This window comes from Haematobia irritans, chromosome 4 (assembly GCF_050003625.1).
Source record: "Haematobia irritans isolate KBUSLIRL chromosome 4, ASM5000362v1, whole genome shotgun sequence".
Lineage (NCBI taxonomy): Eukaryota > Metazoa > Arthropoda > Insecta > Diptera > Muscidae > Haematobia > Haematobia irritans.
The window spans coordinates 222,607,478-222,624,551 of NC_134400.1; the positions used below are offsets into that span (position 1 = coordinate 222,607,478).

General features: G+C 34.1%; 1 protein-coding gene across 2 annotated transcripts in view; it reads right to left on the reverse strand.

The window, feature by feature from the left end:
- Nucleotides 1-1,193: 1,193 nt before the first annotated feature.
- Nucleotides 1,194-17,074, reverse strand: part of CrzR (corazonin receptor) — a 100,617-nt gene continuing 84,736 nt past the window's right edge. Inside the window, exons 5-6 of one of the 2 annotated variants that reach the window (XM_075308594.1) lie at nt 15,283-15,434; nt 1,194-15,034 (exon numbers count right to left, since the gene is read on the reverse strand). In XM_075308594.1, coding sequence (XP_075164709.1) covers nt 14,413-15,034; nt 15,283-15,434 — 774 coding nt within the window. In that variant the 3' untranslated portion in view covers nt 1,194-14,412. Of the gene's footprint in view, nt 15,047-15,282; nt 15,435-17,074 lie in introns of both variants that reach the window. The other variant, XM_075308593.1, reaches the window with a different exon arrangement.

Here is a 17,074-nt window from a genome sequence, read left to right on the forward strand (position 1 = left end):
TGAACCGATACTCACCGTTTTCGGCACACCTCTTTATGATCCGAAAATACCTCTAGATTTCCAATTGCAGGCAAATAGGATGAAAACTTCGGATTCGAGAAGCCCAAGAAGTAAAATCGGGAAATCGGTCTATGTGGGGGCTATACCAAAATATGGACACACCTCTTTATGGTCCTAAAATACCTCTAGATTTCCAATTTCAGGCAAATAGGATGAAAACTTCGGATTCTAGAAGCCCAAGACCCCAAATCGGGAGGTCGTTTTATATGGGGACCATACCAAAACATGGACCGATACTCACAATTTTTGGCAGACGTATTTGTGGTCCTACAATACCTCTAGATTTCCAATTTCAGGTCAATTTAATAAGAACTGCGGTTTCTATAAGCCCAAGAAGTAAAATCGGGAGATAGGTCTATATGGGAGCTATACCAAAACCTGAACCGATACTCATCATTTTTGGCACACCTCTTTATGGTCATAAAATACCTCTAGATTTCAAATTTCAGGCAAATTGGATAAAAACTACGATTTCTATAAGCCCAAGACCCCAAATCGGGAGGTCGGTTTATATGGGGACTATATCAAAACCTGGACCGATATAGCCCATCTTCGAACTTGACCTGCCTGCAGACAAAAGACGAGTTTGTGCAAAATTTCAGCACGATTGCTTTATTATTGAAGACTGTAGCGTGATTACAACAGACAGACGTACAGACGGACATCGTTATATCGTCTTAGAATTTCTCTCTGATCAAGAATATATATACTTTATATAGTCGGAAATCGATATTTCGATGTGTTACAAACGGAATGACAAACTTATTATACCCCCGTCACCATTCTACGGTGGTGGGTATAAAAATTATTCAAAAGCTCCATTACTTGTTAAGAATACTATATTAATTGGCCTCGAAGGCTTTACACTACTTTGATTCTGAGCAGACATGGCTTTCACCATCATTTTAATGATATTTGCTGAGGTTGTATGCAAAATGGCAATAATGTTGAAAAATTTCGTTTGCAGAGAATTGGACCAAGCGGCCTTATGAAGACTCAAAAACTTCCATCTACATTACATTCCTGGATGTTACTTTAGACTTTTCTATGAGTGTATAAATGCTAATACTTAACAGGAAGACATTATTACTTACCTACGAATGTACTTGTGAAAAAAATAAACGCCACAGATGTTACACTCAAAAATACATATATAAACTTTTATTGAATAAAATTTCGTTGATAATCTTTATCAGAAGAAAATATTTTATTTTGTATGATAAATATATATGAGTTATTTTTCTTAAGAATAATGTGTAAATACTTAACTATAGATACAATAATACACAATACATGTGCAGCAATTAATGTTTAAATGTACATAAATATGGGAATTAGCATGCTTGAAAAGCCTATGAAATAGAGTATGCTCTACGGAAATGCGTCGTTTTGAACAAAATGCAAAAACCAGAAACTTTAAACAAATCAGTCCACTGAACACCGAGTTGTATAGATTGTTTGAGTTCTTCTCATAGATAGGGTCATATGCTAAATCGCTGTTTCATATTAACCCTACATTTCTCAGCGGTGATATGCTGTTAGCATTTTTTGGATATTTGAGAGAACTACACCACTCCTATACATATTATAGACGTGGCAAATAATACGAAACGAAGGTTCATCACCTTTTGTCCATCCATATCCTATCCAAATTTCAGGTTATCTCTTCATTCTTACTATTTTTGGGAATCGTGCGAAAATTTTTTTTGCGTTAGTTCATATTGAACGTGTGCGCGGTCATTGAACTTAATACCCACGATAAGTTCATAAAATGTTTGAGACATACTTAATAGAAGAAAAATTTCATTGGGCTGTGGAAATTTTCGGAAAAAAATATAAAATATGGCTTCAAACAAATATTTTTTCCAATAAAAATAAGTTAAATTTAGCGTTCGTTTAACCAAGTAATAGGAAGAGGACAAAAAAAGTCATCTTGATGAGAAAATTAACATTTGTAAACTCCATTTTTAAATGAAAAATCTCTAAATATTTTAAGATAGTCCGTAAACTATGATGAATTGCAGCAATGGGTGATGAATCGATAAACTTAATTCGAGGAACGAAATAATTTTGCCAGAATAAATAAAATGAATTAACAGTCTTACCACAGAAGTAGGATCCCTATTAACATAACTCAACGTAATGGGAGTGTGAACTACTGTTGTTTGTAAAAGTTTGTAAGCAGTTTATGGTTGGGAGTGTATGTGATTCGGTGCGCTCGAACTTTCGGTCTTACTTAGTTTTAATGATGTTTTGTATCGGTGTCGAAAGGCGATCGGGTTTGGCCAACATTAATTTCTTTATAGAATACTGCAATCATTGTCGACAAATTTTTAAAGTCGATTACAATACAATATGTTTTAGTTCGGCCGAAACAAGCAATAAAATTAAGAACATATCTAATATTAGCTCAATACTCCAATTTTTCTCTAATTAAGACCTGAAAATATTTAAGAATTGTTATTCATTATACCATTCATTGTAAAAATATAATAGCAGACTTTTTCCTATGGATGTTGTAAATGCCCGGCAGAAGTCTTATGATAGCATGTTATTAGTTGTAGAGTATTGAAGGCAACAGTTTACTTCGTAGAATTATGAGACTTGGTTGATACAATTTTTTTTATTGTCCAGTCGTGAAACTCATAATCGAAACGTTTAGAATAAAACTAGAGTGATCAAAACCGGTCGGTGAAAACCGGTGGACCGGTTTTTCGTTTTGCACCGATTGTCGGTTTTGTATAAAATCCCATTTTCGGTGGACCGGTAGAACCGCTCTTTTTAATATCATAAAAACCGGTTTTCGGTTTTTTATTTTCAGTGTAACATCTCGAATGTATTTTCTGCGCTTCCAACTTGTTTCTGAACACTTCCCATATAGTATTATTCCAAGATGTCAAATAAAATACGTTGGTTTTCTAAAGAAATCCCAGAGATATTTCAATGAAATATAAGCAAATCGTGTTTATTCAATTAGGAGCGTATATTTTGTCAACAAAATCTATGCTATTTCTTACGTTATTATTCGACTTAATTTGGCGTATCTTTCTGTAGAAAATGAGCTCTGTTTGTGAATATTTTGAAAAACAAAAATTTTTAGTTGTCTTCAACATCGTCGTTCACAATATTCACAAAAAGCAAAAGGAACCAAAAAATAAAAAAAATCCAACATGTTTATCTAGTGTCTTGTTACCGCAATTACAGCCAAGGAATTTAATTTTTACATTAAAACACTGAAGTATTTTTCCTTCATTTATATTAAATTATGAGTTTTTGCTACTTTTGGGGAAAAACCGGTGGGACCGGTTATGCCGTTTATTTAATTTTTAAAATACCGCCCACTGGTTTTAAAACACGAACCGGGTTTTTAGAACCGAGAAAAACCGACTTTCATAAAAACCGGTTTTTTGATCACTCTAAATAAAACTCAAATTAAAAGTTTAAGATATATTGGCTCCAAAACCTCGAACATTGTCATTAACTCATTTTTGTTCAACTCTGAAACAATTGTTATACGAAAGATTCTCGCTGTAGAAATATCAACAATGAGTGATTTTTGACGACTCGTTTGCCTCGACGAGATTATGTTTAAGGTCATTAACTTGGCTTCTACCAAATAGTGCGGTTCTATTTTTAGTTCAAAGGAGCTGCTTTATCATAGCATATTTCGGAGTAGCCATAAAGAGTCAAATTCTCGTCCTTGGACTTAGTTTTTTTTTTTTTTAATTTGATAATTGGGCTTTTCCAATTTAGAAAAAAAAAAATCAATTTTTTCTAGTCGTAGAAAAATAGCGCTGGTTTTAAAATTTTACAGAGTGTTTTTAACAGAGGGATTTCACATAACATACTCATATTGTCATAGACCTAACTATCCATGCTCCCTTGGCCTAGTTTAATTCTATGAAAAATATTTTTTATTCAGTTTAACTGATTTCTTTGTGACTATACCTAAAAAAAGGTCCAACAAAACGTTCTAATTACCATAAAATATCAAGTATTTCTATTTTTTGCTTCGTTACACTTTAGGAATCTAAATAAATATATTAAATTTATATGATTTTCGTTTTTTTTTTTTTGTTTTTTAGACAATAGACTTAACAATAAACTTACTTAACTAGAAAGCTTACAGCCATCACTTCAATTAAGATTCTTATGAATAGGACTTTTAGTATATGGAACTTTAACACATGATTTCTATTGAAAACATCTTTTAATGTAATTTAAACGGTTGCTTATCATAATGCTTACGAAACCCCAGTACCGTTGAGAGCAAGAATAGATTATGTTTTAAAGCTACGCGAAAATTTGGAGGATGTAAATGAGGTTTTTTTTTTTTGATTTTGAAAACTTGATCGGCCAGATTCCGAGAATATGGTGATAAAAACTTCTTGCCTAATATGAAATGAATGAGGGTGGTCCAACAATTATTTGTTCTACTCTCTATAGACGGAAGGCAAAAACGTTAGATTTTTTAACAGTTTTTTACTATTTAGACTAAAAATAAACAGCTATTTCAACAATGGAAAATTGGTTTTTAATTAACTTTACTGCTGAATTAAAATATTATACACTCATATAAAAAAGTTTTATTACACCCAAAAAAATTTGTTAGAGTTAAAGTCTTCTAAACAAGCAATAAGTCTGCTGAAAAAAGGCAAGCCGTCACTGTTTGCTGAAATAGCAAACATTGTCTGCCATTTGCTAAGCTCGATTACACTAAACCATGTTTTAGTTTGGCAGAGACAAATTAAAATGTCAACTTAGGGGCTATTGCAACATAATTAAAACAATATTTTATGAATACCTATTAGAGGTGTGCACGTGACACGAAATTGTCGTGACTCACGCGTGAGTCGTGAGGCACGCACATGGCAACGGTGTGAGTGTGCGTGATTAGCAATCCAAAATGTCGTGCGTGAGCGAGAGTCAGGAAAATAATATCTTCGTGATTGTGCGTGAGTAACGAACTACGCTCACGAAAATAATCCCGCTCACTAACATATAACGCTCAAGAGTTAAATTCATTTACAATTTTAGTGACACCTACGATGTTAAGAGTTTAATAACGCGCTCGATTTTAATCGTGCTCATGATTTCAGACACGTCCCTCAGGCAAATTACTCATAAAATTATTCGTGAGTCACGACATTTCTCGTGAGTCACGATATTTTTCGTGAATCACGGTATTTTTCGTGAGTCACGACATTTTCGTGCGTGAGTACAATTTTTCTTTTCGTGAGTGTGCGTGAGACCTACCATTTTCAATTAATTTTTTAATTGAAATGTCTTCAATAAGAGAAATGATAGTACCAGTTAAAAAATTAATTGAAAATCAATTAAAAAAATAATTGAAAGTCAATTAAAAAATTATCAAAAATTGAAATATCAATTACATTTTTAACTGAATATTTTCTAAAACTCAAAATGTTAGTTGGAAAAATTTTAGAGAATTTTTTTTCTATAAAGGGTGGTTAAATGGTAAGTTTTTTTCTGAATTTTATTTGACATATCTCTATTACAGACTTACTCAATTTGAACCATGGACGTCGTGAATGGGCAGAATGGTTCCAAGAAATGGCAACAGTGGATGATCAATTTTCGAAGAAAATCATCTTCAGTGATGAGGCACATTTTCACCTCAGTGGATTCGTCAATAAACAGAATTGCCACATTTGGGCGAATGAGAATCCAAGAGTGATTGTCGAAAAACCAATGCACCCACAAAGAGTGACTGTTCGGTGCGGTTTACGGGCTGGCGTCATTATCGGGCCGTATTTTTTCCAAAATGAGGCCGGTCAGGCAGTTACTGTGAATGGTGTTCGCTATCGTGAGATGATAACGAACTTTTTATGGCCCGAATTGGAAGATATGGATATGGACAATATGTGGTTTCAGCAGGACGGTGCCACTTGCCACACAGCTAACGAAACAATGGCTCTTTTGAGCAACAAATTCAATGGCCGTGTTATCTCACGTAATGGCGATGTCAATTGGCCCCCCAAGATCATGTGAATTGACACCGTTGGACTTTTTTCTTTGGGGTTATTTGAAAGAAAAGGTGTACGTCGATAAGCCAGCAACAATTCAAGATCTAAAGGATGAGATAATTCCGCAAATTAACGGCATAGAACCTCCATTATGCCTCAGCGTCATCGAAAATTTGGACCATCGGATGAAGATTAGTCTTGTGTCGTTCCGGAACGAACTAGTTCCAATGAACGGTTCACTAAAAGGAACGACTGTCACTAGTTCCATCTCTTTCGTTCTCATCGTTCCTTTTGTCATTTAGTTTTATTTTCAATTTACGCTCCATCGTTCCTCGGATCGCAGTTCGATTTTTTTACTTCTGTTTTTTTACATTCATTTTGGCGCGTATGTATTTAAATCATTGATTCTATTTAATAGAATCATTAATTCCATCTCAGGCTCTTCACAAACGACAAAAAAAATCATAATTTCTTGCAATGAATAATTTTGCGCAGAGTATAGTATTATTCAATCCAAAAATCCATCCAAAGAGTTTGGCTTCCTGAATTTAGTTACTTCCTTAAATTTTCCATTCCTTTAATTTTTTTCTTACTATATTACTATAAACTATTTGAAGTAATTTCACTCAATTTTCCATATTTTTGTATCTTTCAATTGACCACGAACTTCATTACACTAAGTAAACAATGTAATGTCTGTCTTTGGTAGATGACAGTGATGACAAATATACAAGTCCGGAACGAAAAGGAACGATTTGAAGGAACTAGTTCCTTTGTACAAAAGGAACGATGAGTCCGAATCACTACCGTGAACGATTTTGCCCAAGACTAATGAAGATGTGCCACCGAGATCGCGGCGCCCATTTGGCCGATATTTTGTTCCATACATAATTGAGTAATACCAATATATCATAATGAAATAAAATTACAATAATTTCCTAAATAGTTTGTGTTTAATTCAAAATCAACATCGGCCCTTGAAATTTTAACCACCCATTATTAAATTGGGGCATAACAGCAAACAAAATGTTTGCTGATCGCATTTAGGAGCTTGTAAGTATATAACAGTGCAAAAATATTCCAAATTCTACTTTTGGTTCTTAAATATGCTTTGAGGAAAAACTTATAACCTAAATATTTTATAATTTGTTATTTCTTAGACCCTGGAGTACAAAGGTATATATATAAAGCAGACTTTTTATGAGTGATAATAGCAAACATTTTTTGGATTTGGATTTAGCAAGCAAGAATCGAGTGTTTCAACAAGGTGTGTTTTTTTTTTTTTTGCTAAAATGAAGACAAAAACTTCTTATCTAATATGAAATAAATAAGGGTGAGAACATCAAAAAATCTCCCGAAAAGGGCAAAGCTATCACCGTTTGCTGAAATAGCGAACATTGTCGGCTAGACCTTAAAGTATAACACCCATATTCATAAAAGTTAACGTAAACTTTAAACCTACTATTGCCATACAAATTCCTTCGATTAACTGTCGGTAAATTATTATGAATATAGCCATAAGAATATAACTGTAACAGGCTAAGCAGTCGCCGTTTTCATTTTCATATAAATCAATTATGCCTTGTTTTTGTCCAATATTCGGGATAATTTAGTTTGGTTATTTATTTGAAAGAAGAAAACAAAAACACCATAACTAAATTAGTGGTTTGAGTCATATCCTCCTTCTTTTGTTATGCTCCCACTGTGTTATCCTTTTACTAGTTTATTATTTTTATACCCTCCACCATAGGATGGGGGGGTATATAAACTTTGTCATTCCGTTTGTAACACTTCGAAATATTGATCTAAGACCCCATAAAGTATATATATTCTGGGTCGTGGTGAAATTCTGAGTCGATCTGAGCATGTCCGTCCGTCCGTCCGTCCGTCTGTTGAAATCACGCTAACTTCCGAACGAAACAAGCTATCGACTTGAAACTTGGCACAAGTAGTTGTTATTGATGTAGGTCGGATGGTATTGCAAATGGGCCATATCGGTCCACTTTTACGTATAGCCCCCATATAAACCGATCAACAGATTTGGATTGCGGAGCCTCTAAGAGAAGCAAATTTCATCCGATCCGGCTGAAATTTGGTACATGGTGTTAGTATATGGTCTCTAATAACCATGCAAAAATTGGTCCATATCGGTCCATAATTATATATAGCCCCCATATAAACCGATCAACAGATTTGACCTCTGGAGCCTCTTGGAAGACCAAAATTCATCTGATTCAGTTGAAATTTGGTACGTGATGTTAATATATGGCCTCAAACACCCATGCAAAAATTGGTCGATATCGGTCCATAATTATATATAGCCCCCATATAAACCGATCACCAGATTTGACCTCCAGAGCACCTTGGAAGAGCAAAATTCTTCCCATTCGGTTGAAATTTGGTACGTGATGTTAGTATATGGTATCCAACAAACATGGAGGAATTGGTTCATATCAGTCCATAATTATATATAGCCCCCATATAAACCGATCCCCAGTTTTGACCTGCGGTGCCTTTTGGAGAAGCGAAATTCATCCGATCTGGTTGAAATTTTGTACGTGGTGGTAGTATATGATATTTAACAACCATGCCGAAAGAGGTCCATATCAGTCCATAATCATATATAGCCCCCATATAAACCGATTCCAAGATTTGGTTTTGGAGCCTCTTGGAGGAGCAAATTTCTTCCGAGTCAGTTGAAATTTGGTACATTGTGCTAGTATATGGCCGTTAACAACCATGCCTAACTAGGTCCATATCGGTCTATAGTTATGTATAGCCCTCAGATAAATCGATCCCCAATCACACAAAAGTTGGTCCATATCACTAATTGTATATAGCCCTCATATAAGCGACCCCCATATTTCAATTCTGGCTCCCTACGTACCGTGCAAAAGTCCATATCGATTCCTAATTATTTGTAGACTTACCTACACATACCTTTTTTGTCTAATATATACCACGTATGGACTAACTCATAATTTAGAAAACGATTAAAATACCACAACCCAAGTAATTTGATTGTGGGTGACAGTCTTTCGTAGAAGTTTCTACGCAATCCATGGTGGAGGGTACATAAGATTCGGCCTGGCCGAACTTACGGCCGTTTATACTTGTTTTAATGTTGATCGCTTTTGAAAGACGAATTTAGTGTTTATCTTCACTTATTACCAGTAGACCTGTCATTATTCGAAAGCACGTTCGTTGCGCCTTTTTCTAAACATTGGTAGTTTATTATTCGGCTAAAATCTTTCAAGTAAGCAGTAACATTTTCTGAATAAAACTTTTTTATATTTAAACAGCAATAGTTTGTAATTTTTTAGCAGACAAAAATGCTGAAAAATCTAACATTTTTGCTATTCCTACAAACTTTTTCTTTGAGTATAAATATAAATTAGACTAAATATTGATTTTGGGAATTATTCAATTTCTTTTTTTATACATAAACCATTTTTGCTCTCAACGTTACATATTAATCTACCCCTACAACATCAATATCCATTTCTATACAAACTATGTTAACATATTTAAAACATTACATCCTATGACACAGGACTTCATGGATAGGTGGGCGCAACGATTAACATCTTTTTGTATTGACGAATAATTTGCAGTAATGAGTCTAAGAACTTAATAAGAATATTGTTTTTTTTTTTTTTAATTACCTATTAAGTGTTTAAATAAGGATTTGCTTTTAACTTACTCTGTAGTTACAGTAGATTCTCATTAAACTAAAATATTGTCTTTAATAATCTTTATAATTATGTAAATATTATACATACTCTTAACTATCTATGGAATTGAGCCCTCTCCTTTTGGTAATATTTTTAATTATTTTTATTTCCATTAAAATTTAATTAAAGTTTTGCGTTAAATAACACAGCCTTACATTTGCCTTATAACTTAAGTACTTGTTTATCGTATAGCATGAACTGTTTGTTATGGCAAGATGGGCAAAGTTTCTACTGAAGTTTTTTTTGTATGTTTCAAATTAAACTAAATTTCACAGAATGCTGATTAATGAGAGGCATGATGAAATTTAGAAGCAAAACTTCTAATAACAAATTTAAATTATGTGCAAATTTTCCATGTACACTCAAAAAAAAGTTTACTTGGATCCAAAGATTTTAACCTTCGTTTAAGGATTTTGGTATTGATTCCGCGCCAAAGATACGACTTCTTTAAAATAAAGAAATTGTTTAGCAACCCAACTGGCTTTGTGATTAAATCGAATATTTTTTGTATAATACTTGTTATTAGATTAACTTTTTAACTTTTTCTCTCTTAACATTTGTATGTGTACTCCAAAAAAAAGTCTTTTCTCCGAAACGAAATTTTAGACAAACGAAGTTTTCATTTCTTGTTAAAGATGTTTCGTTAAATGTAAATAAATCTTTATTCGTGATACCCGTTTTCACGTTCATTCCTAACATACTTTGTTTGCCCTGAAAACTTCTAAAATTTCATTGGCAAGAAAAGAAATCAAGCTATTTAGAGATGTTTTGAAATGGAGTAGAATATGAAATTTCAAAAAAGAGGATAGAAACTTTTCCTCAAAAATGTTTTGGTGTTTGAGCAAAATTGGGGGAAAACTCATGACCTTTTTATATGAAACGACCACACTAACCATTTCGCCTAAGTGGTTCTTTTTTTCACCAGGAAAAGAATTTTTCTTCGAGATCACTACATTTTTATTTACTACCCTCTTTGAGAATATAATTTTTAATTTTTTCCGACAGTTATTCTGACTACGCGAAAATGGTAGTTGCAAACAATGTCACAGTAATGATTTAGAAATATGGCCAATACACAAAAAAAAAAAATCCACCGTTAAACTGATGCTACACTGAAAAAAATATTGTCGTGAGGTCAAAGATTTCATGTCTTTAAAATACGAATGCAAATTTAGCTTAGCATAGAAGACGTATTTCTCCAATATAAAGTTTTTTTCGTTGTCCAAAAGTCGATAAACTTTTCAATGAAGTCGTATTGTCCTTTTAAGTAAGTGATTTCACTTAAAAATGGGTATCATAACATGAAAGAAAAAATGTTTGGGCTAAGGTCAACTTGACTTTAATAATTCAGAAAAAATCTTTAAATTTAATGAAATTGTCTTTAAATTTGTTGTCTTTTGGCATCTTGACTACAAAGCAAAAAATCGTTCAAATATAGGACAAGTTTTTCAACACTTTATTTTAAATATGTTTTTACTTGAAACATAGCATAATTTCTACTGGAAGTCGAGTCTTAATTTGGAAAATAAAGTTGTCGTTAACTCGTTTTTAAAGGTCTTTGATAGCATATGAAGAAAAAAAAACTGAAAAAGCGAAAAATTAAAATTTGCTGGAAACAAGTACACAAAACTCAAATTTAAAAGAGAATTGTGTCTTAAAAGTATCCTTACTTTTATTCTCCGCTTCTTTGGCTCGGTGTCAATACCAAAATTTTTAAAGTAAAGACAAAATCATTGGAACCGGACATGCTTTATTTTCAGTGTAAATTTAAATATTTTTTATAGCAAAAAATTATTTGGATGTGGTTAAGTTTTATATATTTTTTTTAAATTTTCTACACTCACAAAAAGTTTACTTGGATCCAAGGATTTTGACCTTCCCTTAAGGATTTTGGTATTTATTATAATAAAGTCATTTTTTTAGCGACCCATCTGGAATTTTCATTCTCTTTTCGCGGTATATTAATAAAGCTATTCAAACAAATGCCAGTTTAAAAATCCAAATTATATCGGATGCTTCAAAGGAAAAAATGTTTTTCTAATTCCAAAAAAAAACGAACTTTAGACCAAAGATGCTAAATCTATGTTAGGTTAGGTTAGGTGACAGCCCGATGTATCAGGCTCACATAGACTATTTAGTCCATTGTGATACCACATTGGTGAACTTCTCTCTTATCACTGAGTGCTGCCCGATTCCATGTTAAGCTCAATGACAAGGGACCTCCTTTTTATAGCCGAGTCCGAACGGCGTTCCACATTGCAGTGAAACCACTTAGAGAAGTTTTGATACCCTCAGAAATGTCACCAGCATTACTAAGGTGGGATAATCCACCGCTGAAAATTTTTTTGGTGTTGGGTCGAAGCAGGAATCGAACCCACGACCTTGTGTATGCAAGGCGGGCATGCTAACCATTGCACCACGGTGCACGGTGTTAAATCTAAAGATTCAATATTGCAGTTAATTAAAGACGATTTCTTTAAATCAAAAATGGTTTTCTCTACTTTAAGAAATATTTGTCTTAGTACAAAGACATACGGCTAATTTTCAAAATTTGTGTTCTAAATTTAATAAAAAAATGTTGATGCAAAGATAAAAAGCTTTTTTTTTTAATTAAAATATCATTATTTTCAAGAAATTTGTCCTTAATGTATTATATATTGCGCATCCTAAAATTTAGGTTGCGTAATCTTTAATATCACCTAAATATCTTTTTCAGTCCAATTTCTTTTAACTGAAAATTTTATGAACTAATCGTGGATATAAAGTTGAATGGTCGTACACATAAATTCAATATAGCAGAATGATTTACCAAAATTTGTAAGAATTAACTATTCTATAGTAAAAATTGTCATGTTTTGGTACCAATGATTTCTTTCTTTACTTTTAGTTCATATTTTCTTCAATGATAGGGTGCGGTGTCATAAATCGTAGTTAAGTTTCCTTTGTTTTAATAACGCATTGTGCAAATCTCAAAAAATTGCATACAATTTATTTGAATTTTCGAACGAGGCAGTTCATAGTGTTTTATAGGTGTTGTAATCGCAGAAGTTCAGTCTTAACATACTATATTTGAGAGTTTTAGGAAAATTATCACCCGCTTTAGTTATAATTGTACTTATTTGTACGGTCATTGACATTAATACCTACGTTTAGTTAAAAAAAATTAAATAAATACAAAATAAATTTTTTGCAATAAACATAAGTTAAATTTAGCATCAGATAAACACCCCATCAAGAAATGGAGCACTATTTCAGCAGGATCGTAAGGGAGAGAGGCAGTACAAACTGTTTACAAAACAACCCTACCAGCACTGATTTTTGTGGGCGATGTTCCGAGTTAGAGCAGCTTCCTCATAGCATTGATTGATTTTATTAGGAATATTTCTCAGAAGTGATATCCCAGCAAAAAAAAAGTTCAGCAGTAAAATTTAGTTGCGCTTTTTGGTATACAATAAAGTAGGCAGTGCATCCACACTGCATGTATCGGCGGCAATAACGTAAACGAGTAATCAAAACATTTTATGATCATTCGTTTACGTTATTGCAACCTGTAGCGGATGATTGTAATTAAGTAAAATGTATCTGCTTTCTTTATTCGGGTTCTCAAAAAATGATTTTTTCTTGAAAAACACAAGGAATGGTAACCAAGTTATTTAAAACTAAATAAACAAAGTAAAAATATTATACAGTGAAGTAAAATAAAGTCCCTACACAACCAATTCATGCAGTATAGATGCGCGAAAGGTAGTTTCCTTCATACCAATAACAATATTGTTCACTTCTGAGCAATATTGTTATTGAAATGAGCAATTATATCAGCGCTATGTTGAAGCTGATATAAATCGGTACATCGATTTATATCAGCTTACAAAACAACCGCTGATTCGGTTGTTTTGTAAGCAGTTGGTACTGCCTCTCTCCCTTACAATACTGCTAAAATAGTGCTCCATTTTTTGCTGGGATATAATCTTGAGTTTCCTATTTTATACCATTGTTGGTATGAAGGAAAGCAGCACTACCTTCCATGCATCTATACTGCATGAATTGGTTGCAAACGTAAACGAATGATCATAAACTAGTTTGCCTACTCGTTAGCGTTATTGCCACCGATTCATGCAGTGTGGATGCACTGCATACTTTATTGTATACCAAAAAGCGCAACTAAACTCTTACTGCGGAAGTATTTTTTTTTTTTTGCTGAGATATATAAATTTGCCCATCCAGATACAACGATCGATCTGGTGGGGGATTTCTCCACATCCTAATTCGATGTGTAGTGATTTCTCTATTCCAAATCGACAGTTCATGCCATACTTGTTGATAACGCATACATTTTCACATTTACTCTGACGAGGAACAGTGTCCTAAAACTAAGTATACATATTCCATAGTTTCTACAATTAATTCCTTATTAGCTAACAAAAGAGAAATACAACGCTTCTTTAAAGTTAAACTTTAAATAAATTGTGCCGTTCATAGAGTGAATTGTGGGCGGTGGCAATGTACAACCCTATTTTTTTCTTGTTTTTTGATATTTGGAAAACTGTTTGTTGCTTCGTTTTATTTCAAAACCAGTCTCTTGTTGTAGTTGTAAGGGCCGAAACGCATGGGTCTCTTTGGTACTCCAGCTTTCATACACTGGACACACTATCCTCATTGCCACCACCAATTAGATGGGGCAAACCCAAGGGGCTAGACAAATTGGGAGATTTTTTGAAGCCATTCCTACGAGGGCCACTAAAGGATATCGTACCTGTATTTCCACCATTCATGGAACCGGTACTGGATCGCTTTGCTGCTGCTGCCACACCATTCCTGTGATTATCATAGCTTAGAACTAAGGCTACGCCTCGTCCCTCGCTGACCACAACACCACCGCCATCACTAGTGCTATAATTGCTTCCACAGGAATTGTCATTTTGTATTATTTCCGTGGAATGATTATGGTACTGTGGGGGGTCTCCATCTTCCTCTAGATGATGGTGATTGAGTGGAAGTCTCCTTGGGTTATGGCCATGAATCGACGCTCTTTGATTTGGATGGGGACTTTTCAGTGAACCTGCTTTCCTTATAAGACCCGGGGTATGCTGGCCATTGGATGATGTCTGTAGCAAGCCAATGTTCTCTTTGTATGTACTGCCCGTGCTTATGCTGCGATAGTAGCTCGATTGACGATAGCTCCTTACCTGACGTCCATTGCAATCGATTTGCGTCACAGCCGTCAACATCGATGGCGTCCTCTGGGAGTCACCTCTGAAAGTATATCTGCAGTTTTTAAATTCCACACAAAAAAAGAGAGGAAAACCAAAAGGACAACACAAATTGGAAAGAAATAGGAAAGGCCATAGGAAAAGGATAATCAGGACATGGACAAGGGCATGGATTTTATTCGAAATTAATAAAGAGAAGAAACATTCAGACAAACAAGGCAGAAACATAGAGAGTGCCTGTGCTAAGTAAGGAATCATTTTTGTTCAATTATTCCAAATTATTTGACCAACCTGTTGAGACTGTAGGTGCCATTGTTGTTGTAACTCTTGTTGCTCGCCTTCCGTTTCATGGGACACAAATGAAAGGCACCATATATCAAGGGATTAACCAGGCTATTTGACATGCCAAAAAAGAAAATGGCCGATTGTAGATCTTCGCCAAACTGTAAAGAAGAATAATAAAAAAGAAAAAGAACAATATTTTAGAACATTTGTCACACAGTCGAATTCTTTAAAGAGCGAACATTTTGTTGAAGCCAAATTTAAACCAACATTTACCCAGAATTCTTTAGAATTCCACGAAATTTTATGTGACCATAAAAGAAAAGGAGTGTAATTGAATAACTTTTTTTGCTACGTATTTTTTTTCTAAATTGTATCATTTGGTTTTATTTGCAATTACGTGTTTGCTTACGTCTGTACATTTGATGAGGACAAAACGTATAAAAAAGTCGTAAAAATTGCACAGAATTTAAAACCCCAATAAACAAGGAATTAGTTAAGAAATAAATTTTCTAAATTATTTATAATTTTTTCTCATAAAGCGTCCTTATTTCGCCGACAAAAACAAATGTTTTTTATGGTTAATAGGATGTAGTAGATGATGGCCATGTCCTTTTAATTTGGGAACAAATTATTCTTAGAGATCATAATATTTTAGACCATGTTTTTTTACCGAAAAAAATATTTTTGTCGAAGAATTTCTTCGAAAGTAGTTTTTCTTTCGCTCAAAAAAAAAAGTTTACTTTGATCCAAAAATGTTGACCTTCCCTCAAGGATTATGGTATTGATTCCGAGCCAAATATGAGGCTTCTTTAAAATAAACAATAAAATTAAAATTAGCATACTGATCTCATTTATCGAATTTTCATTTTCTTTTCGCGGTATAACAGGTTGGCTGATAAGTCCCCGGTCTAACAAAGAAAAACACATTTTTTTGTCAAAGTTCGTTTTTATTATTCAACATAGTTCCCTTCAAGAGCGATACAATGATTATAACGATCTTCCAATTTGTTGATACCATTTTGGTAGTACTCCTTCGGTTTTGACTCAAAATAGGCCTCAGTTTCGGCGATCACCTCTTCATTGCAGCCAAATTTTTTCCCTGCGAGCATCCTTTTGAGGTCTGAGAACAAGAAAAAGTCGCTAGGGGCCAGATCTGGAGAATACGGTGGGTGGGGAAGCAATTCGAAGCCCAATTCATGAATTTTTGCCATCGTTCTCAATGACTTGTGGCACGGTGGAACAATACTTTTTTCTTCTTCATATAGGGCCGTTTTGCCACGATTTCGACCTTCAAACGTTCCAATAACGCCATATAATAGTCACTGTTGATGGGTTTTCCCTTCTCAAGATAATCGATAAAAATTATTCCATGCGCATCCCAAAAAACAGAGGCCATTACTTTGCCAGCGGACTTTTGAGTCTTTCCACGCTTCGGAGACGGTTCACCGGTCGCTGTCCACTCAGCCGACTGTCGATTGGACTCAGGAGTGTTGTGATGGAGCCATGTTTCATCCATTGTCACATATCGATGGAAAAACTCGGGTGTATTACGAGTTAACAGCTGCAAACACCGCTCAGAATCATCAACACGTTGTTGTTTTTGGTCAAATGTGAGCTCGCGCGGCACCCATTTTGCAAAGAGCTTCCACATACCCAAATGTTGATGAATGATATCACCAACACCTTCCTTTGATATCTTTAAGGCCTCTGCTATCTCGATCAACTTCATTTTACGGTCATTCCAAATCATTTTGTGGATTTTTTGATGTTTTCGTCGGTAACCACCTCTTTCGGGCGT